The following is a 27,064-nucleotide window of genomic DNA, read 5'->3' on the forward strand; positions in this document are numbered from 1 at the left end:
CTTAATACTGTATATTATTGGTAAGATAAAAGCAGATAATTTCAAATGTTTTATGCTCAGTGTTGAAGCAGTCTATAATCATGATGTGTTTAGTCAGTTATCTCTTAAATGTGGTGAAACTTGATATAGTCTACATTATTATTAAAAATGCATCAACCAAGAGTGAAGCCATATGATAGAATTTATAGAAAATAAAATAAAAAGTCTGCTGTTAATTAAGCAAGTACATTCTTTGTGTAGAAGTCGAAAATTATCAAGCGATTCAGTTAAATATAGTTGCCAATGTGAGTGATATTTCATCATCTTTTTCTTTTGGGCAAAGTTATACACATTAACCCAGAGAGGAACAAATAAAGATCACAGAATGTAAAGGGTGTATTAAATTAGCAGCACCCCAGACGTCCTGGAAGATATTCCAGCACCTGCATCTATCTCTCATTGACTCTCATCTCCCCTCACTCATCAGTATTCCCACACAAGAGAGTATCTCTGTTTGGGTGTTCTCCCTTCTGTCTCTCCTCGGGCTGATGTGGTGGAGGACAGTGAACAAAAGTGGAACACAATCAGTACTGAGCAGCTGCTGGCATCCTGACCCCCAACCCACCCAACCCCTCTGTCTCCCACTCCCTCACTCAGACACACACACAAAGCCTTGAAAATGACCACATAACCTTCACCAAACTGGGAATCTCCCTAGGCAACTGAGGGAGTTCTGCTCCGGTGGGACTGTATTCCAGTAAATCATCGGTGTCATGAGCTTACATGCACACACATTCACCTACTTCAAGTCTTTCAAATGTGCTCTCAACTTTGCATGGATGGATGTATAGATGGATGTATGACAGATAGTTTAAGAGCAGTGGTGCAATAATGAAGAATACAGAATTTTGCCTAAAAATATACATTTCTGTATTATAAATCTCCTTATAGGAGCTATATGGGAAATTATGCTTTTTGATACATTCTACAAAATAATAAAAATAGATGATTATATGGTCATCTTCTTGGACTGTAATACTGGCTCCAATATAACTAATAAAATGAATAATTCTTCTTGGGAAGTTTCATATACATAAAGCTAAAGTAATGTCTATTACACCCTCCTTTAAGTTTTTTCTGTGAAGATCTAAATATATTTTATGACTCATTGAGTTCAATTACTAGAAATAAGAAATGTATAAAAACATCTCTCACCCTGAAACAGTAATTTGTAGAATGTAATGTTTTAGGCCTGTACAATGTAACATCTGTTATATGTATCCCCTAATTTCTGTTTGACTTCTGTTTAATGTTAAATGCGATTGTATATTTTTCTGAAAGTTGAAAAACAAAAGCTATAGGGGCAACATTTTTGAATAAGCAAAGTATTTGTTTACTTCAAAATATAGGCTAAATGACATAATGATTCCAAACATTGACTGTACTCAAACAAATATTAATAAGCATGTGTTGTGTACTGTAAACAACAATCCAAAAATCTAAAAGGAACTCATTGGAATAAATAAATAGAGCATTGGATGAAAAACTATTGGAAATTTGACTTTACCTTTTAAGTCCAGTAGATGGCAATCGTACCTCACCATGGATGTACACACATTTGGTGCAGTTCCTTACTTATTTTTATTTTTTCCCACCTCTATTCCTTGTTTACCTGCATAGAGTGGAAGTGGCAGTGAAGTCCTGTTTCTGGAGAGGCCATTCCTTCAGCAAACCTGCTCTGACACGCCTCAGCACTGTCACAAACAATGTGTCATTGCTACAAAACATAAGGATTTCAAATGTAACCTTCTGAATAAAAAAGCTTATATAATATTAATATTCATATTAAAATCAGTAATAATTAAAATGCCTGATACGTTTTTACAAAATTTGCAAAAATGCTGAAATCTTAATGTTTCATTGCATAATGTCTCTGTTGTTTACTTGAGCTTTTACAGGGCGGTGTGCGAGTTGGAGGAAGAGCTGCTCTCTGACAGCTCAATAAGTCATACATTTTGAGGCCAATGTGCGTAAGTTTTCCGGGTCTGAGTTAGGGAAAGAGGACGAAACTTCTACTGTTTCAACGCCCATATATCGTTATATGGGTCAGATAACTGGATTTACCGAGCTATGTTTTGCTAATCGAGAGCGGTCACTGCTGCATAACACAAACACAAACGCGTAATTTTCGCTTCATTTAGGGACAGAAAGGTTTGTTTTTACTACGTTTTGTTTATTTTAGGAGCTCATATCGCATGTTAATGGTGATTAAATTATTGATACCACGATGGAAGTGAAGGTAAGTTTTGGCATAACACTGGGATGAACACTGATGAAATGACTGTGGCGTATTTGTAGGGACTACAGCGAGTAATCGATCATTCATGTTGGCTATTTGTGTCATGGACTACAGCGAAAATTCATGTTGTATTATCGTCGCACGTTGTAGACGTAGTTCGTCGGTGTACTTTAATAAATACACTGCATTTTCAACATAATATCTATAGCCTATTGAGTCCATGAAGCGAATCCCAAATAAATGGGTTTATTAGTTAGAAACCTGATGTAAATTGGTTTAAATTTCACTGGTCTTGAGAAGTATCGTGAACCTTAAAGTACTGCACTGTTTGCTAAAACAGTACCGATGCCCTATTTGTGAACGAATTGTTCTATTGAGCCGGATCTTTTCAATGAATCGTTTGTAGGCTACTGGTAGTGGGGAAGATGTGGATTTACTTTTAAATTGTAACATTGATGATAATGATGATGATGATGCATCAGCTAATGTGTGCAGTAGTATAGTAACTAAATAGAAACATTAGCTAATTTAGTTATAGAACAAAAATTATTCAAAGAGGCCATCTTACCCCACTACTGGGGTAAATTGGCCCCCTACCTGGGGTAAAAAGCCCCCCCAGTCCCGGCCAAACAATTTACAGAATGTATAAATGACTTTTGATCAAGTTCTTATTCATTTAAATATATTTTAAAGTGACATTGATGTATAATAATAAATCAACTATTCTATTTCGACAATTTAGTTGAATTGAATAACCGATGTCAGACAAAGTAGGATCCCAGTAAAAGAGATTCATCTGAAAGTTAAAATTATTCCGTGACCTATATAGGCATATAAATAGTTACATATTTAATTACACCATATTTTAATTGAAGATATTTCAGCAACACTGAATACAAATTGAATGATTTCATTCAACTTACTATTGGTTTTAATGAAAGCGAAGACGTCTGAATTCATGGAAATACTGAATAATAACCCTGAATCCCACCACTTACCCTACACAAAACCGGTTTGGACAATTCATTCACAAATCGGACCAAATCAGTGTGAGGCTGAGCAGGCTAAAAGTTACTTTAACAGTACAATATCAGAAATACTGGAAATATGTAACATAGGACATAATTGTGTGGCGGTTTTATGATCACACAGTAGTGTTTTATCAAAATGTGCAAAAGGTTTAAGCCAACAGTAAATGGATTTTATGTCATAAAATGTAAATTCAAATGATATTAAATGACTTGGATTTATGTGCTGCGGTAACAAACTGAAGAAGAACACATGAAACTAGAATATAAACCTCAAAAGTAATACAGTGTGCTTTTTGTAACTTTTTATTTGGAGCATGTAATATATGACTCTGGGGTGTCAGTGAACATGTGATTAATTACGTTATGTTATAGAAGAATTACTGAAGGTGTCTTTCTTTTCTTTTCACGTTTCCAACATGGGTAAATATTAGGGGAATATTTAGTTTTTAAGTGTCTTGGAGTTATTTTCACAAGTACGTGATACTTTCAAAACTCTCAATACAACATTCCAAACTGATCACACAGCAATTATTTCATTCAAAACCTGCTCTGCTTCTTTCATTAGGGTTGTATATATTTCCACACAGTCAGAACACAAGATTACTGTGACATGTTCAGTGAATATACATGATACTGTAAGCATTTAAGTGCTTGCACTATTGCATTGAGCAATGACATTTATGTTTACGCGTGAAAACACAGAAAACAAATTGCTGTATAATTTACTTGTTTTGTAAAATATACTCAATCTTTTGTTTTATTTACAATTTACAAAACAAAAATATATTTTGCAGTGTAGCCTACAGACACGCTGGTTTTCTTTACAAAATGGTAAAGTATTACTGTACTGTAAAAAAGTAGTGCTGTAAAAAGATGGCCGTCCTTTCATTGGGGCCCATGCCCACCTCTTTGGCATTTCTTTTACACAAAGTCATTGATTGTTTCCTCTCGCTTGCAGTCTATCCTGCTCTGTGTTGCCATTACACACACAGACACACACACACACACACACACACACACACACACACACACACACACACACACACACACACACACACACATTTTGAAAGTATATTGCAAACAATTATATAGTGTTAGGTTATGATATAAATTGGCAATACTGTAACAATTGAATTGTTACTGTTAATTTAGTTTGATTTCAAACATGTAACGATGATACTTTACAAACACACAAAATATTCAAATGTTTTGGTAATAGCACGATTTGATGATTACCATAAAGATCAATTAGATTAAATTAATACAATAGTTAAACTGGTTAAATGTATTAAAACACATCAGAGCATTTTTAAGTAAGTAGCACTGTGAAAGGCTGTTATGTAAAGTACATTTTAATCAAATGTTTTTGTGTGTGTATATTACTAGGTTTGAACAATCTGCTGGGGAATTAGTACTAAGAGTTTTGAAAATTCATCACTTAAAACAGAAACAAACTGTCTCTCAACGAGCTGCCTAAATAGCATTTGTGGCAATATGCAGGTTCTGAGTCAAATCAGTTAGCTGACTTGAAACCCACCCAAAAATGCTGTCTAGTTAGGCAGCTCACTAGATCATTATGGCCCAGTCCTTTTGTGTCGCCTGTGTCCACCTTATTGCTGTGAACAGGAACATGGTGCATCCTGTCAGGAACAGAACCCAAGAGAACATGTCATTCAGTGTACAATGATTTGTCAGCATTATCATTTAAGTGAACACGTCCTTTTGGTATGAATACACACTTGGCGCACTAAATATAACAGATGAAACTTGGTTAGAGGTAGTTTGACCCAGAAAACCAGTTTTAATGTTTTGGTTTACATGTTGGCTGTGTTGTGTGGTTACTGGTCATGTGGATGAGGGTATAACATTTTCCTACATATAGGAAGATGGATCTTTTTGGATGATAAGGTGACATTGCTGTGAACAAATGTATTTCATCATAATATTCTCATTTGGGAACTGTGTATGACGTGAATCTCGAGACAAAACAATGGCACTGACGTGTTTTAAGATATGTCAGTGCAAGTTACTTTCAGTTAAAATAGCTCAATAATGCATTTTGGTCTAGGACTAGCTTAAGCCTTGTTTGTGATAAAGAATTTAGTTGATAAAGAATCACCTACAGCAGCACTGTAGAGTTTTGCTGAATATTTGTATTTATAATTTTGATATAACATTACACATTATCATTACACAACTGAAGCATAGAGAATTAAACTGAGGTGTAATAGTCTTAGGAATAGTAAGTGAAAGTTTTACTTGTGCCACACTAAAATATTAATGCCGTTACTGTTCTGTGTTACCCATATGTTTGCTGTGGGCTTTGTGTTCAGGCTCAGGTATTATATGACTTCACCTCTGAGCCTGGCAACAATGAGCTGACTGTTCAAGAAGGTGAAATACTCACGATCACTAACCAGGTGAGGATCAGCAGCACTAATGTTTCAAGATTCAAATTTTTACATATATATATGCACACAGACACACACACACACACACACCCACACTTCCGTTCAAAAGCTGGCGCCAGCACTACAAAAAAGGCCCAATATACGGATGTACTGTTTTCCCTGTATTTGCATTGCATTGCGCTATGTTTTAGGATTAAAGGAAATGTCCGTTAATGGATAATAACTGTATTTAAATTAGAGTAATATTTCTGTGTTTATATAGATTTTCATACACCTATTTTTTTGTAGAATGTAGGCGGTGGCTGGGTAGAGGCTCGGAATTCCAGAGGAAACGTAGGCCTGGTGCCAGAAGACTATATTGAGGTAAAAACAAAAAACCTAACCATCAGCTTTTTTTCTTCTTATACAGAGCATTAGATGTGTGAGATCATTTTTAGTACTCAAAAAGGGGCAAAATTAAAGCAAACTTGTTTCTTGAACGGGTTACTTTCCATTTTTCCTTTTATAGTATCACATAATTGAAATCAATGTAAATCAACTTATGTGCGCGTTATTCCAGAGCTGTAGCCTAATGAAAAGATTTAAAATCTAACTGATTGAAGGTTTAATTCTTTAATGTTAAGTGCAGTATGTCTATCTTTGTACCATAATTACCAAGATACGTATTCCCAGTTTGGCCTTCCTGTAGATACACAGTCAGCGTGCCTCAAATGCATAATCAAAAGGCATGGACTGGACATGACAAAAATATACATTATTTCATATTTATCTTTTTTACATACCAGGCTACTTTTTTATGAATATATTATATATATTTATATATAGTATATTATAATGTTTGCAGGTCAACCATGGTTCCACACAAGCATCAGCGACACAGCACATTGATGCTCACAGTCAAGGTTACAACAACAGCTCAGCAAACACTCAGGTATCACATCAACTAAGCCATTTGTTGTGGTGAGCATGTACTATGTAAAATTCTAGCTTATATGTTTAAACAGTACAATATGAGTAACAGTATCTGCATGTTGTATTAAAGTTCCTCAAATTAAATGTAAAGCATCTCTCACTAAAAATAATGTAGCCATAACCAGCAAAACCCACTATTCAAATCAAAGTTTCTCTTCCTCATTTTCACCTTTTACTAGAAATCCACACTCATTTAATGAGAGTTCTGGTGAGCATAGTGTGCACAAAGGCCCCATGTGTCATCTGCAGTTGAAATCTATTTCCTGTGGAAGCAGGAGAAGCAGAGTAAATGGGCCTCATTATAGCTCGGGACATTAAGCACGAGGACCCGTCTTTCCCCGTCTCTCCCCTTCTCTCTTTGTCTTAGTAGGTTGTCAGATGTCCTCACTTTGTGTTGTGCACAGCGTCAGTGTGCATGTAATAGTGTTTAAATGTTTGGCAGTCTGCAGATAGATGAAAGTGAAATCTATCTCACCATCTCTAGAACATTTTGGCAGAATTGTAGCAAGAATAATATGCAGACAATGCCTAACAAATAACATTTTACCAGTAGATTATATACTATAAGTTAAATTTTGGACTTTGACCAAATTTAAATCCCTCATGATCTTACTAACCTTTTGGTTTTATACCTATTAAGTTTTATACTTAAATGCTTTATTTTGCTAGTCTTGTGAACAACTATATAGTTTACAAAATCTAAATTTAAGTGTATAATGTAAAAATGTAAAATATATTATTAAATATTATTTTTTTTAATTCTTTAAGCTATTGGTTTATTTTTATTTTATAATTGTTTTAAAGGGGTGATGAATTGAGAAATCAACTTTCCTTTGAGCCTTTGATATATAAAAGTTGATCATGATATAAGAATATCCTGTAAGTTTCTGAGCTGAAAACTTCCTTGTTAGCTTTATTGACACCAGGCCCAGAAAACGCTCGATCTCAGAATATGTCGACCATTGACGTCATGAAATGCTGAAGCGCCGCCTCAAGCCCGCCCACCAACTCGTGGAGCTAAACAGGTCGCGCTACCGAGCAATGAACATGCCGGTTCCAGCTCACGTAAGACATTGCGAGTTTGTTCGCTTCATTTGAAGTGAGTGAGTGAAGTGACGTGTGGCCAAGAATGGTGACCAATACTTGGAATTTGTGCTCTGCATTTAACCCATCCAAGTGCACACACACAGTAGTGAACACATACACACTCCGTGAACACACACCCGGAGCAGTGGGCAGCCATATTGCTGCGGCGCCCGGGGAGTCCAACTCTCTAACCATTAGGCCACGACTGCCCCACAGCGGAATCGATGGTAAACAAGATACAGGTCGAGACTGAATTTGCAGACATATTGAGATTAAAACACAATGCTGTGCCTTAAATATTTTGATCCGACAGGAATTTACACACTTATGTAAAACATGTTTTTATGTGTGTTAGTATTGCATTGTTACAGATCGTTTGATAACTATTGATTACATACCTTAGCACGCTGTCACAGGCTGGAGAATCCTTTATTTGAGGTGTTATTGGTTCATTCATTATCAGACTCAGACTTGTAACGTTATGGGCCAGGGCTCGCAAAGCCCAACATCCCGGGGCTGTTTTTCAGACAGGCTACCAAAACGTACCACCGGCCTGCTGACGGTCTATCTTAAAACCCATAAGAACCCACTGTGACACGGGTGTCACAAACACTGGTGATTATCTAGAAAGGTCTTTTTAAAGCAATATCCCTAAATTTCAACTCAGGAAGTCCCTATGTGACTTATAAGGAACACCCAGGTTCAGTCATGTGATAATTTGTGCAATTTTTTGTTGCCATGGCAACATTTCCAAAATGGTGGCCTGTCTGGTTAGCACATGTTGCAGTGTGAGCAATTTTTTAATACGCTTGTTTTTATTACTAAAGGTATGTTTCAACCCATGCAACAATTCTAACATTTTAATAACTTATCATAGACTACACTTAACCTGATTTTAATACATTTCTTAAACAAATTGATATAAAACAAGTTACAAAAATATTGTGGTGACATATATGTCACATCGGGCTGTTAACCTTAAAACAGTGGTGACATATGTCACATCGGGCTGTTAACCTTACAACAGTTGGTGGAATTTTGATATTATGTATTTGTCATTTTAAGAAAAATATTAATGAGCTGCTCAATTCATTTAGCAGATTCAATAATTTTTTTAGTGTTATATATTTTCTCTATGTTTTATATAAAATCTGGGACTCAGAAAAATGTTAACAGCACTGTTTAATATAATTGAAATATTGATTGGTATTGATCTGTGCATGATCTGCACCAAATGCCAGGAAATCATGCATACTTAGGAAAATGACAAAATGTCACGCAACTGTTTTCAGACTCTACTAGCATGTCTACATTTCACTGACAACAATGATTCTTAAAATCAGCAAGCAGGGGATAAGTGTTGGAAGATCCGTCTATGGCTTGATATGTTTTGTTAATATTTTTTTAATAATATGCATAATTTTGATAAATGTTGTGGAAAAGAAAAGAAACAGAAAAAAACTGCTATTTAGCAAAAAAAAAAATTAAATGTTTTTTTTTAAACTGAGAAATAAATGCCCAATGTGACATATATGTAACATAAAAAATTTAGCATAAATGCCCAATGTCACATATGTGTAACATTACAGATCTTTCACAAGGAGGGGTTGTATTTCAAAAACAACTGCAGAAACATGTTACAAGTGGTCCATTAAGCCTGTTTTATATGCCCCATAATTTTCCTATAAGGATAAATTGGTCCGGGTTCTTATGGGTTAAATAGTGAAATAACATTCCTTTGTTGTGCGCGCGTACGTGTGTGTGTGTGTGTGTGTGTGTGTGTACGGTTCGCGGTTATATTCACTGATCGGGCCGGCCAAGTAATAAAGAAATAAGATTCAAATCAATCACGGGTGGAGGAGAGATGAATCATTGTGTTTGTTTGATAAAGATATTTTGCGAGTCCTGTGAGCAATTCCCCAGACGCTTTCAAAACAATTCTCACATGTACTGAGATGAGCTGAAGCTCATTAAATATGCAAATACTATCCAATCCTAGCCGTGGGCGTTTACTTCCAAGTCTTCAGTGCAGCAAGCCCATAGAAACGTTTCTTCAGAGAGCCTCAAAACCAAGGCAATAGCCTATTATCATTATGATGTTTTTGAATGTAAAAACCATGCAAACGTCATAAATTGACCTTAGACAACAGTACAAAAAATTTCAAAAGCCAGTTCATGACCCCTTTTAACTTTATATTTTATTCATATATATATATATATATATATATATATATATATATATATATATATATATATATATATATATATATATATATATATATATATATATATGAACAATAACACAGGCAATTATGTCAAAATCCCTGTTTTGTCAAAAGAGCAGTCTTAAATTAGTTAAATAAAGTCTTAATGAACTTAAAGAATTTTGAGAAAATGAGATGAGCGTGACAGTGCGTCAGATCCGCGTCATGTTTGTCAGCGGTAGATCTTAAAGTGACAGCAGCCTAATAAAACAGATGCTATGATGTCTGTCTATAGCTTTAATAAGGATGAGTCTATATTTAATTTATAATTTATGCAGTTTAGAAAGGTGTTTGGTAAATATGACATTTATTATGGTAAATGGACTGCATTTATATAGCGCTGTCAACAGACCCATGGCCATGCAAGGCGCCATCCAGCTCATCGGGAACAGCTGGGGTTAGGTGGCTTGCTCATGGACACCTCAACACTTAGTCAGGTGGAACCAGGGATTGAACCTCCTACCTTCCGGTTTGTAGACAACCTACATGAACCACCGAGCCACTGCCGCCCTAATTATATAATTATTATAATGGGTTTATGTGAAAAAGTTTGTGTTTTAAGTTCACTTAAATTAAAAGTTATTTTTTTAGAGCCTAATAAATGTTGAAATTGATAGCTTTCAATTATACAGTTTTTCGTGACGTTTTTCGTCGCGTCTTTAGTGTTCACACCCAAGCGATTTTCACTGGCGATGCGCAGAGTGATCGTGCAAATTCAGTAGATAGTGCTCCCGGGACACAAGGTGGTGCTGCGGCACTTTACGTTTCTTACACCTTCAACGTTGGCGATAAATGAGTGTGAAAATCGTCCCGGCGTGAACAGGCCTTTAATGTTGAATGCTTATCATTTAATGTTTAAAAAAAAAAAAAATTAATAGAGACATCAATTTGCTGTATTAGTATCAGTGATCCTGGCCTTCATTCATAAAAAGATGCCATTACAACAAATATTTAAAATATACTGTCTTTAAGTTGTTTCTACATTAATTTGTAGAGTAACTGTGAAATTACAATTATTATTAATACAATTATTATTACAATATAAAAAATAATGATATTTATATTGATATAAATATGTTTCTAATCGTGATTAATTACAGAAAAAATATTAATATATATATATATATATATATATATATATATATATATATATATATATATATATATATATATATATATATATATACAGTGTTTCCCCTAGGTTTACAGCTTTGGGGGGGGGGGGCCTCCCGAAACTACTAGTGTCGCGGAGCGGGAGTGTTACGGATACGTGGTGTTGCCATAGACAATAAATTAATCAATTTGGTAAATAAATATAAACAACATTTATTTATACATCACACAACTAATTACAACACTAAAGAGGTTGGCTTTGCTTGAGTTGTTGCTCTGGATTTTGTTATAGATTTTGTGAGAAAAATAATTTCTCACTGACCCCACCACAAAAAAAAAAAACTACAAATAAAATAAAATAGGCCTAGTATTGTTTTTGAGCCATATAAGCTTAATAAATAAGGTTATGACTCTAAAAACTAATATCCTTCCTAACTCACATATTTTTTTTTAATATTGTTAAAGACCATCAGTAATAAAATAAGAACAAATAATACAATTATGAGCAAAAGCACAAATAAATACAGCAGAACAAACATATACAAATGAAATAAACAGTTATTTTCATATAGGTCTAAACTAGATTGTCAGTTACAAAAAAAGCAATCAAATGTAAAATATCACTGCATAGTCTGCATAAAATTATGTCACTGCATATAAATATAGATTAACCCTTATTAAAAGTTATTCAGTCAAGAGCAGAGAGCAGAATATACAGTTTGGCACTGGCATGAAGTTGGTTTGACGTTTGACGTTTGATATTCGCAAATTTAGGGACCGTCTCTAAAGTTGCATACGACATTGGTATGCACGTTTCAAACTTCAATAACATTTGAAGGGAATAATTTACAGTCATAAATCCAACTGTACAGTGTTCATCCAGGTGTCGGCTATCATGCACATCTTTTATATTTTTGATTTATATTAAAATATACTGTCAAATCATACTTAAATATTGCTGTTTTTCACTACTGTATATTGGCTCATACATAAATATGTCATAATCTAAAGCTCAATAACATTTGAAGGGAATAATTTACAGTCATAAATCCAACTGTACAGTGTTCATCCAGGTGTCGGCTATCATGCACATCTTTTATATTTTTGATTTATATTAAAATATACTGTCAAATCATACTTAAATATTGCTGTTTTTCACTACTGTATATTGGCTCATACATTAATATGTCATAATCTAAAGCTCAATAACATTTGAAGGGAATAATTTACAGTCATAAATCCAACTGTACAGTGTTCATCCAGGTGTCGGCTATCATGCACATCTTTTATATTTTTGATTTATATTAAAATATACTGTCAAATCATACTTAAATATTGCTGTTTATTGGCTCACACATAAATATGTCATAATCTAAAGCTCAATAACATTTGAAGGGAATAATTTACAGTCATAAATCCAACTGTACAGTGTTCATCCAGGTGTCGGCTATCATGCACATCTTTTATATTTTTGATTTATATTAAAATATACTGTCAAATCATAAATATTGCTGTTTTTCACTACTGTATTTTGGCTCATACATAAATATGTCATAATTTACCAAAAAGGAACAAAACAATTATACATTTCTTAATAATGAAATCGAACAGATTACACAAACATTTTATTATCTCAAATTAGTATTTTCTTCATTTTATTTTCTGTCTGCTGGCCACCAATATAACTGACAAAAATTATGTTTTTGATTGCAAAACATGTGGGGAACTGTGTACAATATTTGAATAAAGACAGATTGGCAGTTGAAATGAAATAACTTATTTACATAAAGAACATTTCCAGCTATTCATGTCTACCTACTCCCAAAAACTGTAAAACATTATTCTATTATAAATATATTCATGATATTTACCAGATGTTCTGTCTGTTTGGAGTACCTGTCCTCGAACACCTTTTCTGTCCTCCGTCCAGACAGTTTGCAGCCATTTTGCCAGTTTTTTGTCATCGGATTTGAAAATGGAAACTGCAAGGGTAGGCCACTTTGTCCTTCCCTTTCCAACACCACGTCTAAGAAATGCCTGAATTATTTCATGTCTTCCTCCAGCTTTTGACCAAACATTTTCTTCTCTCTTGCGCTTTCCTTTTTTAATTCGGACCATGATGGCTCCTGCAATCTCCTTACAGCATGCTCTTAATTGTGTGTTGAGCCCCTCCCCCCCTTAGTAGTAGTTCCAAGAATTTAGTGTGTGGAAAATAACTGAGAAAGCACCATTAAGAGATACTGGACATTTAAAAAAAAGTGTAAATATAAGACACATACCTTCACATTTTGATATGATTTGCAATTTTTTTTATCAACAAAAAATATTTATTTGCACTTGAAACTCAAAAAACTTTTGAGACTTTTGGCTCTGAGCCAAAAATTTCCCTCCACCAGGTCACATGACATCAGTTGTCATAAAACATTTTCAAGTCACAGCAAGCACTTAGCAATGTTTCTCCTATTCTCATGTCAAAGTAAATTTTAACTTGGGTATATAATATAATGACTGTGACTGTAAATTATTCCCTTCAAATGTTATTTAGCTTTAGATTATGACATATTTATGTGTGAGCCAATAAACAGCAATATTTAAGTATGATTTGACAGTATATTTTAATATAAATCAAAAATATAAAAGATGTGCATGATAGCCGACACTGGATGAACACTGTACAGTTGGATTTATGACTGTAAATTATTCCCTTCAAATGTTATTGAAGTTTGAAACGTGCATACCAATGTCGTATGCAACTTTAGAGACGGTCCCTAAATTTGCGAATATCAAACGTCAAACGTCAAACCAACTTCATGCCAGTTAAATACTGAATTTGCGAATATCAAACGTCAAACGTCAAACCAACTTCATGCCAGTTAAATAGGCAAGGCTTAAAAAATGCGCAAATGATCAGTTTCCGTGAAGATGCAGCTCTGGGAGTGTATTTCACGCCTGCACTGGACCATCGGGCAATTCTTATTGTTGACCGTAATGTCATTCATTCAGGGGGGGGCGGGGGTCGTTTTGGGAGGGCGGGGCGCCCCCTCAAAACAATGGTAGGGGAAACACTATATATATATATATATATATATATATATATATATATATATATATATATATATATATATATATATATATATATATATATATATATATATATATATATATATATATATATAAATATATATATATATATATCCACCTCCACTGGACGCACCTTCACCTTCCAGGTGTTATATATATATATATATATATATATATATATATATATATATATATATATATATATATATATATATATATATATATATATATATATATATATATATATATATATATATATATATATATATATATATATATATATATATATATATATATATATATATATATATATATATATATATATATATATATATATATATATATATATATATAACACCTGGAAGGTGAAGGTGCGTCCAGTGGAGGTGGATATATATATATATAACACCTGGAAGGTGAAGGTGCGTCCAGTGGAGGTGGGCTCCTGATGTAGAAAATAATTATTGAACTTGCCACTGTTGCAAAAGGAAGTAGTCACTGGCTGTGGCTGAAACGAAAGGAGACGGTGTGGGCTGCCAAATTAACAATATAGTCACCATGCGACACACACCCAGGTCTGATCAGCCTGTGGTGGGCCTGCCGCTGCTGAGGGTGTCTTGTGATAAGAGGCCGAAACATCCAATGAGGTGGCGGTAGACAACTGACGAAGTGTCATATTGGTGCGTAGATCCACATATATCAAATATATTTTTTTTTTGAGTAATGCAGAAAAAATGTAACGGTGAACACTTATAAGATTATGATTAAATTAAATTTACTATGAATATAGGGGGTTCTGGCAGTACATTTTACACATTGGATGCCCATATACTGAATTTATCTCCATGGGATGAAGCTGGTCAAATCTATCTTGCGTACAAGCACCCTTGCAGGAAAATTGAGCAAATGGTACAAGTGGTGAAAAGACGACTTAATGTTTCCATCAGCCTTCGATGACTTTAGAGCGATCCACAACACCAAAGTACTAATAACGATGAACACATCAGTAATGTTGTGCTCAGGGTAAATGGTATAGATGGTCTTAATTGGTGAGGCCAGGAAGCACAAAAAAATGGTTTTGCTTAGCTGGATGTTAGTCTTTAGCAGCATCAAGGTCAGGTCTATTGATGGAATTGGCCATTAAATCTTAGCCTAATGGACTGTCACAAACTCAAGAGCCTTTAGCCTTTTAGTTCTTAAAGCACATCCTTTTAGTGGACCGATTTAAAGGAAACATATTTTTATACCTTATATTCAGTTCATTTGTGACCATCAAGCCATTTGTCAAAGAAGGTTTTATTTGTGTGATTTATGGTTTGTAACGTCTCTAAAATGGCAGTTTGATTCTCATTAACGTTGTTTTACACTGCTAACTTTTTTTCTAATTATGTACAGAGTGTCTACATATTCAAATCATGTCCAGTTCTGCAAAGAACCTTTTTGTTTCTTACTGTAAAGAGTATTTGAATAATCCAAAGAGCTCTTTTCTACTATAAAGAACCTTTTGAACAATGGAAAGGTTCCAAGGATGTTAAAAGTTCTTCATGAAACCATCAATGCCAATAAAGGACTTTTGTGTTTAAGAGTGTGCTTTGGTTTTAGATGACAGGGCTAGCCTGCTTTGTATGTTATAGGTCAGACATGGTGCTATGGAGAAATACACAAGCAAATATTATGTGTGAATTTGAATATGAGGCAGCTGCATTTTTGATGTGCTTCAAGTGTCAAGCCAACCCAGGAAGAGTGAATCTCTGGAGCATGAAAAAGGATGTTCCTAGTAAAATTTGTGTATGGATAATTTGATCAGATGCCTTATATTCAAATGGGTCAACTGAGGAATAATTCCAGCATAGGTATTGGTTGGGATTGTGGGAAGGAACTGTTAAGTTCAATGTAACAGTTTAGGCAACTTCACTACCTACAAAATGCCAAATCAAATGTCTTGAGGGTTAGATTTGTTTAAAATCCTGATTTAATGTTTTATTTTATTTAGGGGGTTAATGGAAATGAGGCTTGGACTGCCACGACATGGTCCAACAACAACCCTGCAGACAACTGGAACTGCACTGAACAGGAACCAGCAGGCAATAATGGTAAGAGGAGAACATTTACAGTACAACCTCCCTGAAACAATATCTTTATGATAATCTATAACTATGTAGCCTATATCTATAACTACCTAGCCTATAACTATATACAATATCGTTCAAAAGTTTGGGGTCAGTAATTAAGAAATTAATACTTTTATTCAGCAAGGACTGAAAAAAAACAGTAAAACCGTAATACTGTGAAATATATTTGCAATTTAAATTAACTGGTTTCTGTTGTAATATACTTTAAAATGTAATTTATTCCTGGGATGGCAAAGCTGAGTTTTCAGCAACATTACTCCATTCTTCAGTGTCACATGATCCTTCAGAAATCATTATAATATGTTGATTTGGTGCTAAATAAACATTTATTATTATTATTATTATTAATGTTAAACACAGTTGTGCTGCTTAATATGTTTGTGGATTATTTGATGAATAGAAAGTTCAAAAGAAAAGCATTTATTATAAATATTTTTCAAGTTCACCCTCTCGAGTCGGTGGTCGCGCCTTTTTTTCTTATCAGTGCCAAAGATACTCAAATAACTCTTTATCATTCAGGCAAGTGTTATACATCATTATATTCTGTTAAGTTTCAATTTTTTTGTGTACAGTCACAATAAAAACAAATTGTCGTGCTTTTTGCAAAATAAAGAAAACAAACATGATGCGCGATCTGCAGCCTCTCTGTCAAAGATGTTCATTCAGATAGTCTTCAGAAAATGACCTCTAGCTTAGTGAATACTTGTCTCACAAATATGAGACGTATGTCTAAAGAAACGCTGAAATGTCAGGTTTTAAACACTGTAAACCAAATCAAAAACAAATATTCTGTGTTTATGTAATCTGTTTGAAAGCAGAGGGATGTTAGTTGTTCCTGAGCGGCTCATTATACACTAATTATACACTAATGCGACCACGCCCGCGGAACACGCGTTCTATTGAGATTCAAATACTGAGGCTCCGGAGTATCTACGTATCAATACACGTATCTATTGTGATCTATTTAAAAAAATTGTTTTGTTTTTTTTCAAAAACCGTGCATAAACATTTTTCTCTCAAAAATACAAGCATGTACATACATATTGCTCACATATTATGGTAGCCCAGTTTGTGCTGAATACAGTGTAATTACACTTTTGCCATTAATGTGTTTATAAGCAACTGAAAAAAACACAAATGTCAGAGCATGTCAAAACTTCTAAAGGGCCCCAAAAGAGCTCAGACTCTAGAGGGTTAATGTGCTTTTGCTAAATAAAAGGATTGATTCCCTTTTTTTTTCTTTAAAAAAATAAAAAATCTTACCCCAAACTTTTGAATGGCAGTGTACCATGATTTTCTAAATAAAATCAAATAAATAAATAGATATTCATAATTATGCAGCTAAAACTGTTTTCAACATTGATAATAATAAGAAATGATCTTAGAATGATTTCTGAAGGATCATGTGATCCTAATGGCTACTGAAAATTCCACTTTGCCATCACAGGAATAAACTACATTATAGAACATATTAAAATAGAAAACAGTTATTTTAAATTGTAATAATATTGCACAGTATTGCTGTAATCACTGTATTTGTGATCAAATAAATGCAGCATTGTTGAGATTTAAGACTTTTTGCATAAACATTATTAAAAAATCTTATGGCCCCAAACTTTTGAACGGTACTGTATAAGATATCTCAAGTTTAACTTCCTCTTGTATGAAAGTGTTTCTTATTTGGGCACTGTACACTCTGTAACAGATACAGCACATGAACGATTTCTAGAGCTCTAAGTCATGTGGTCTGAAAAATGAGCTTTGTTATGAGGACTTTGAACTGTCGCCAATGTATCAAGATCTTTTAGCATGCCATAGATAAAGTTGTAAATAAGCTCTTTATGCAACTGAGGCAGCCAAGTATTGTGTGTGGAAGAAGCTGGATAGCTTCATTGGTATTGTATTATATTATAATCACTACAATTGTCTTTGCTGGTGCCTGTTATAGTTGTTCTGAAATAAGCTGAGAGTGATATATTCACATTTGCACAAGGAAGCAGATCCTTTTCTGGTCCCTCCCTATGCATTCCAGCATGAATACCCTTGTGAAAAATAATGACACTTTAGCATACTTTTACAAAATTTGTATACGATAATGGTACAGAGAAACTGTATTGTTGGAATCACATTCAGAACGATCTTTTTCAGCTGGTGAATGATAAAATCACTGACAGCCAATCAGAATCCATCCTGCTTTAAGAGCTTGAACATTTTTCAGTCTGTTATTCTATTATTGTATATGATAATGGTTTGTTGTGTCACTTAGGTTCTGTATATTCCTTTGATGAGGAATGGGATGATGATTCCGATGATGGAAAGTCAACAGGTGGTTATGGAGGTTCTCAGGCGGAAGAGGGCGGAACAATGCAGCGAGGCGGGGCTCACTCTACAATGAAAATATCTCTCAACAAGTAATATTTTAGTTTCAATAACTGACAGTAATAATATTTCATTAATAAAATAACTTTAAAAATGCTCATCCTGTCTTTTCCCATAGATTTCCAGGGTTCTCCAAGTTCCCAAATCCAGAGCTGTTTCTGCTTACCAAGCACATAGCTAAGGGAAATGACAGACTGCCAATTTATGTACGTTTTTTTTGTCTTTGTCATGTGACTTTGATTCCATGCCTGGATGACAGAACACTCAAAGAATGTTTATATTCAATGTTTATTTTGCAGGCGGGCGAGGTGGGTCCAGTATGGCTGTATCCACAAATTCAGTTAGATTGTGTAGTGGCTGATCCCAAAAAGGGTTCAAAAATGTATGGCCTGAAGAGCTACATTGAATACCAGGTCACACCTAATGTAAGTTTCTTTAAAACTCCTCTCAGGACTGCTTGAATAATATTGAATAATTGTTTTGCTAGAACGTTTCTTGGATTATTTCTCTGTTAACTGTTTTTCAGACTACAAACAGACCTGTCAATCACAGATACAAACACTTTGACTGGCTATATGAAAGGCTTGTGGAGAAGTTTGCCTGTGCTCTACCCATCCCATGTCTGCCTGACAAACAAGTAACAGGTGACCAAAGCAAAAATGTAATGGTGATCTATCTGGTCACTTTAGACCAGCCTGCACCATCTTCCATTTTGTTCACTTTCTTAAGGTCCATTCACACCAAGGACAATAACTATAACAAAAATATATAATTCTAAAGCCATGGAGGGTATGTGTGACGTCAACGTTGGCCGGAGTGACTGTGGTTACGCCCACTGAGTGGCAAAAAGACTGAGTGGCAGCATTGGTTTTCAGTGTGAACGCCACGAAAAACACCTTAAACGGGAAAGAGCTTTGAGATTAACTGTACAAATAGATTTAAAAAGAAATCTGAGGTATATTTTTACAGACTTCCGAAAGCTACAGAGAAGAGAAACAAATGGATCGCAGCAATTCAGAGAAACAACTGGACTCCAGGCAGCGAAACGTGTATTTGCTGTTATCATTTTGTGTCAGTATGTTGAATTTTAGGCTAAAATCATACCCTATATATTGTATTGTCAAATAATCATCAATTAAATTAGAATCTATATTATAATATAGAATAAATTAGAATCTATATACTGCATAATTTGATGTTTTTAAATAAACACTAACCAAAACTATAGGGCTGGACGATATGAAACTATATATAACATTGATATAAATGATCACTCGGATTTAGACCTACCTACATTGTATTTATATAAAGCGTTCCCAGGCAAATTTACTTTATGCATTTCCCCGGCGTCTAAATAAGGCACATATAAATGTCAGGAAACACGATTCCTTGCTGCATGTCAGTATTCATGGATCACTGGATCTTTGGTAAGTTTTAAGGAACACTATCGAGTCCAACCTTTAGTAATCATTTGTTTTACTTGCGTTTTTGCAGTTTCCCCTATTAAATCCAGTCATGCAGCTGAGGGGGCGTGTTCCGGCGGGAAAGTGACGTCAATGCATACCCTCTATACCACAACTATAACGATAACAATAACACAGAGAAATGCTATCGTTGGAATCACTTTCAGAACGATTTTATCCAGCTGATGAACGATAAAAACATTGATAGCCAATCGGAATCCTTCCTTCTTTAGTAAGCTCAAGCATTTAAAACGGCAGACGACATGCATTGTTCCCCTAGAATGAACAGAGTGATATTGTGCGTTGGTGTGGATGCTAATATAGTTATTTATCTTTTATAGTTATCGTTATTGTGTGCACAGGCCTTTAGCCACCAAAGAAAGTGTTTTTGGCTGGTAGACTGTCTAACATCTGTCTTCCATTCCTCTTAAGGCCGATTTGAAGACGAATTTATCAAAATGCGCATGGAACGCCTGCAGGGCTGGATGTCCCGCATGTGCCGACATCCGGTGATCTCTAACAGTGAAGTTTTCCAGCTCTTCCTTAACTACAGAGACGAGAAGGTGCATTTGCTTAAGTTATAGACATATAGTTTTATATACTGATATAAATGCAAAGTCAAATAAATGTATACAAACAGTTAAGGAGTATTCTGTTGAGTTCTGCCATCTGTTTGCTGATATTGAGATCACATACTTTAGAAGCGTTTTACAGTGTTATATATTAAATTTGACTAGTTTCGCAGTGTTGTAAGACGTGTTTTATTTGTTGTTTCTATTAGGAGTGGAAACTAGGGAAGCGGAAAGCAGAGCGAGATGAATCAGTGGGAGTGAAAATATTCGCCACCATAGATCCAGAGCTCCCAGAGTTAGATGCTACTCAAGTGTGAGGCAATATTTTTTTTCCTCAAATTAATTCAATTAATTTTGAAATGATAATGTTGAATGATATTAAAAATTAACCCCTTTAATTATTTTATCCCAAAATGTATTCAATTAATTTTTTATTCAAAATGTTGAATGATATAAAAATATCAACTATTATTTCTATATGTATAATATTAATTATATAATTATTAAAACTATACTACCATTCAAATGTTGGGTTCAGCACGATTTCTCTTCTTGAAAGAAATTGATACTTTTATCAAGGATACATTAAATTGAAAAGGCAAAAGTCACAATAAAGACTTTGTTACAAAAAAATATATTTAAAAAAAACTGTTCTTTTGAACTTTCTATTCATCAAAAAAACGATTACAGTTTCAACAAAAGTATTAAGCAGCACAATTGTTTTCAACGTTGATAATAATAAGAAATGTTTCTTGAGCAGCAAATCATCATATTAGAATGATTTCTGAAGGATCATGTGACACTGAACATTTAGCTTTGCCATCTATTAATTACATTTACAAAATATACTAACAGAAAAATCTTATTTTAAATTATATAATATTAAAATATTATATCATATCATATATTTATTTATTTATTTAATAAACATTGGTCTTGTCTTGATGTGATTTGTAGGGAGCAGAAGTATGAAACGTACAGCCAGTTTAGTAGGTCTATGGACAACAGTGTTAAGGAACTATTGGCTGTTGGGCATCTTCACTGGAAGAGATGTACAGGCCGTGAGTTCACGTATTTCCTCATTGCCACAGTAAATCTATATTTAGTATTTCATTGCTGTTACTATTTTGTGATTTGTCCATAGTAAAAACCTTATGCTTTTAAACCAACAGCATTGCAAAAGGAGTATCGGCAGATTGGAAAAGCATTTCAGAACCTGTCATCAGTTTTCCACACCAGTGGATACCCGAGTAAGAAACTAGAGCTTTGTTTATTAAAATGCTCTCTTTTACACGTTCATAATTCAAATATTAATCCTTAATGATTACCTAATCATGTGTTTGTTGATGGGTTTTCTTTTTGTACCTTATTTTCAGGGGAATCAACTCTGACAGAGGCATTAACTACAACGGGGAAAACATACGAGGAAATAGCAGAAATTGTTGCAGGACAGGTATCAGAAGTACATTTCCTCAATATAAATACTTCAAAAAAAACTCTTCAATCCTTGAACCTCTGCCTGTCACCGTTTCCTTACATCCTCTGCTGCTATTTCCACAATTTGATAGAATTGTAACCCTCAAGCCTAGCCAATGATAACAACATCCGTGATTGCTGTTTTTAGTATTATCCATGAGTTAAAGCCATTGTTTATGGATTTAATAAGATAACATTTATTTATCAGCCAAAAAAAGATCTACACTTCCTGTTGGAAACAAACACCGAATACAAGGGACTACTGGGCTGCTTTCCTGACACAATAGGAGTTCACAAGGTAAACCTTTCACCTTTTGCTTTAATACATTTAGTCTTAATACAAGGTTCTCTTATGAACGTTCTTCTAGTAACATTAATAGAATATTAAAGAACAGATAACTTTGAATGAACAATGTTTTTAAAATGTCAGCACAAAAACGTCATTTATACTTCATTCATGGAATGTTTTTTTCTGAAATGTTTTAGTTGGACATTCATCTAAATTTTACATTCATTTTACATTAAATGTTACTACATGTTTCAGAACGTTCAGAGAACATCATAAGTAATGTTTCCATAATGTTTGCAAAATTATAAAATGTTAAGTTCCCTTAACAGTCATAAAACAAAGAAAAAAGTTTTTTAAAACATTAAAAAAAACTGGAATGTTCTGGGAACATTCAGAAATAATGTTTTCATAACTTAAAGGGTTAGTTCACCCCAAAATGAAAATTAGCCCATGAGTTACTGTATATATATTAAAAAAATTTTTTTTGAAGTCCATAAAAGTGCATCTATCCATCATATAACTGCTCCACACGGCTCAGGGGGTTGATAAAGGCCTTTTGAAGTGAATGCGTTTGTGTAAGAAAAATATCCATATTTAAAACTTTATAAAGTAAATTATCTAGCTTCCAACAAATCGCCTTCCGTATTCAACTTACGGAAAAAGTGTAGTGCCTCTCGCAGTTCAAAATGCTTACGCTACGTCTGACAACATTGCACACCAGTTAGATGTTTTTTCCGTTCTGGCGGAAGCTAGAGATTTTACTTTATAAAGTTTTAAATATGGATATTTTTGCGGAGCAGTTATATGATGGATAGATGCACTTTTATGGACTTCAAAAATGAAACAATAATTCCCTGCCATTATAAAGGTTGGAAGCCTAAATTTTTAACTCTGATTTTATTTGTCTGAAAGAAGAATGTCATGCACACCTAGGATGACTTGAGGGTGAGTAAATCATGGGCTAATTTCCATCTTTGGGTGAACTAACCCTCTAACTACTTATGCTCTGGGACCATTTTGGGGATTTCCGCCTGGATTTGGCCTACCCAAATTGAAAAGCTTCCCATACGCACATACAGTGGTCTAAATACACAATTTTGGTGTCATTTTAAAGGAAGTTTGAAGTTTCATAAACCACTTCTAAAAGTGATAAGCATGTAAGTATATGTTGTCTGAGCTGTAACACCCCCCCCCCCAAAAAAGACGCTTTTTGATTTTTTTTGTTATAAATTCAGTTTTGAAATTCAGTGTGTAACTCAGGCGCTGTGTGCTCTAGCACCCTGCAGACAGTTTGGGCTGTTTCCACTAGATTACAGAAAATACTGGAAAAAATTATTTTGGATTAAATGGATCTGAAGTGAGGACCCCCCCCCCCCCCCCCCCAATTACCAATATACAGTGGTATTAATGCAATATCCCAGTGTCAAAAGGTCATATTCCTCCATTCAGATTAATTTGAATAAATCTTGCATACAAAAATCTTTTTTCCAGTATTTTCTGGAATCTAGTGGAACATTTAGAATTTAGACCACTGTATGTGGGTATAGGAAGCTTTTCAATTTGGGTAGGCCAAATCCAGGCGGAAATGGTCCCAGAGTAATTCAGTGTAAATAAGTTACTTTGTGTAAAACAAATGCCAAAGGGATGCAAAGTGCATGTCTCCAGAAAGTAGAGACTCTAAGCTTTCAAATGGTACCACATATGAGGTCAGAGCTCCATATACTTGATGATGTCATTTCGAACCCTGTACAGAGTTTAAGAGGTTAATGGGAACGTTAGCTGAACGTTCTTAGAATATATATTTTGTCAGGGGGAGGAGGTTTTTCATTTAAATGTCATTTTGTATGTCATAATGTAATTTAAACATTCTAAAAATGACTAAAATGACTTTTCTGAATTTATAAATCTGTGTTCAATAATGTCATAAAATGTTTCTAAAAACATTCTAAAAATGACTAAAATGCCCTTTTTTCTTTTCTGAATTTATAAATCTGTGTTCAATAATGTCATAAAATGTTTAAGATCATTTAAGAAATGTATTTTATAAAATAAAACTTTTACATATATATTTTCAGTATTTATTATTTTATCATTAATTAATTATATTTCAATAATTCATTGATCATTGTTTATTTTTCAGTGCATCTTTTCTTTCAAATTGTTATGTTGAGAATATAATTTGTAATGGAAAATAGTAGAATTAATTCAGAATTAAAGTATTTTTAATAATGGTCTCAGACTTGCCTCACTGCTTACATGTATGTAATGAGCAAATTAGTATTTAAACCCTTTTTTCCCCCTCAGGCTGCCATTGATAAAGTGAAAGAGGCTGATCATTTGATGGCAATGAATAAGATTAGCCAACAAGATAAACAAACTATGGAAAAGAATCTCAGCTCAATGTCTTATGCCTTGCAAGGTACGTTAGTCTATCAAAGACCCTTTGTCACAGTGGTCCTTTAAATGTGAACCTGTGCCCTTAATTGTATTGTTAGTCACACATGTAATCTTAGACTTGCCATCTGTGTCTTTAGCGGAGATGAATCACTTCCATAGCAACCGTATCTATGACTACAACAGACTCATGCAATTCTACCTGGAGGAACAGGTGAAATTCTATGAAACGGTGAGTGGGATTCTAGTTTGTATGGTCTCCATAAACATGACTTATGTAATGCAGCATATTATATGTGTAACGTTCTGCTGTGTTCTCGTTGGATAGATTGCTGAAAAGCTAAAGAAAGCGCTTGGTCAGTATACCACCATGTGAGGAGGACACACTCTATTACCAGCAATACTCACCAAGAAAACATGCTGCTTTGGCTTTTTTAACGCTAATTCACAATTAACCATGTTTTTACGAAGCCCCTAATGGGACATGGTGAATGAAAAAAAAAATTAGATGGGAGGGAAAATTGTCAATGCTTTTGCGTTCTCTCGCACTCCAGAGAAACTTTGCGAAACTCAAAACTTTTGAGTTCTTTGCGAGCGAAACGTTTGCGAGCGAACACAGGGAAGAACCGCAAGAGAACGCGAAAGCATAGCAAAATATTTTTCCTCCCATCTCATATTTTTTCCATCATATCCCTTTAGGGGCTCAGAATGTTTCCACTTAACAAAATAAATGTTGTATTACTGCTGTGTGACGTAGAAAATGTAGGATATAAGGGAACAAACAATGCACATCATATGATGTTATTCATTAACCAAATATTTTGTTCACAAGAACAAATCTTAACTGTCACTTAAGCTAATGTAACACTCCCGAACATTAAGATTTTGAATTGTCTCTGTGTAAAATGAGGTCTCTCAGGGATGCATACACTTAGACTGGGCCTTCTAGACCAAAATGGAGTTTATTAACGTCTTAATTAAATTGCCTGGCATTTATATGGTTTTCTTGTCGTATGTGAAATGAAATATGTCAGGGATTTAGAAGTGGTATGTATTGGATAAAAGCAATAAGGACATTGTCTTTTACCTGTGGTAAAATGTTCTATGCAAAACAAAACTAAAATGTCACACTCAGTGTATACAATGTGTTTTTAACTAGCCCTCCAGTGTGTAATAAATCTTTCTTTATACCTTTTCAAGCCTGTGAGGAGAGTTGTGATGGTCCGCAATTCTCTTTTGAAAATTGATTTTGCAGTTCAAGCAAGAGCATAAAATATGATTTTGGAGGAGACGGTAGAAGTTATCCAGTATTTATGCTAGCTCAGGGTCAGTTTTTTTTCCTCTTCGAAAGAGGAAACGAATCTTTAACCTTAGAAAGGAAAAAGAGGAAATGAGCATGATGACCTTAGCGTGTGTTTAAATTTCTAGTGAGAGTGACCTCATGAAAGGAAACACAGGCTGCATTTGAAATCGCATTCTTCACTACTATATAGCGGGTGAAAAACAGTATGTGAAAAGATTAGTATGGCTAAATCCAGTGCTCTTTATAGAATTTCAAAATAAGTTCCTACTCGAAAGTATCCAACTTCGCACACAGCCACTCTTTCTCCCTTAAACAATGGGCGGCATACATTTATTGACCATAAGGAGTCTCTTAATTTTGTCTCTATATAACAAAATACTTTGCAAATACCCTCTTTTATTCCAGTGCCATGTTCATTTGCTGGACGGTTCCACCCTTCCTGTTAGTGTGTGATAGGCAGAAAGAGTCGTTGTGGATGGTGCAGATATGTTTATCTCATGGTAAAGAACACCAGAAAGTCAGCTGTATACAATATAGCAGGACATTTGTCAAAAACTAAGACATTTTTATACATTCCCAAAGTAGTTACAAAATGTAAACAATGTTGTGAAATATACATTTAGGCATTAAAAGGATGTACATTTTGGGATTATTTGAACACCCGTTACCTCTACATTACACAGAATTATTGAGTCTTAAATGTGCCATGTGTGGTGCGATATCAATTAATAGAGCTTTCTCAAATTTTCTCATAAACTGCGGGGGAAGGTTTAGACAAAAAAATCTGATTGAGAGTACCCTTAGAATTATAAAAAAAAAA

At 34.4% G+C, this 27,064-nt stretch overlaps 1 protein-coding gene across 1 annotated transcript; it reads left to right on the top strand.

Moving 5' to 3' along the window:
* Nucleotides 1-1,917: 1,917 nt before the first annotated feature.
* On the top strand, nucleotides 1,918-27,054 carry snx9a (sorting nexin 9a). The gene is made up of 18 exons (XM_079833266.1): nucleotides 1,918-2,278; nucleotides 5,643-5,729; nucleotides 6,009-6,083; nucleotides 6,565-6,651; nucleotides 16,230-16,329; nucleotides 18,635-18,779; nucleotides 18,866-18,953; nucleotides 19,047-19,172; nucleotides 19,274-19,391; nucleotides 20,643-20,773; nucleotides 20,992-21,095; nucleotides 21,740-21,843; nucleotides 21,955-22,032; nucleotides 22,159-22,235; nucleotides 22,467-22,556; nucleotides 24,852-24,966; nucleotides 25,082-25,173; nucleotides 25,270-27,054. The coding sequence occupies exons 1-18, from the start codon at nucleotides 2,267-2,269 to the stop codon at nucleotides 25,315-25,317; spliced, it is 1,677 nt and encodes a 558-aa protein (XP_079689392.1). The 5' UTR covers nucleotides 1,918-2,266; the 3' UTR covers nucleotides 25,318-27,054.
* The last annotated feature ends 10 nt before the right edge of the window (nucleotides 27,055-27,064 follow it).

Source organism: Gobio gobio (assembly GCF_949357685.1).
Source record: "Gobio gobio genome assembly, chromosome: 13".
Lineage (NCBI taxonomy): Eukaryota > Metazoa > Chordata > Actinopteri > Cypriniformes > Gobionidae > Gobio > Gobio gobio.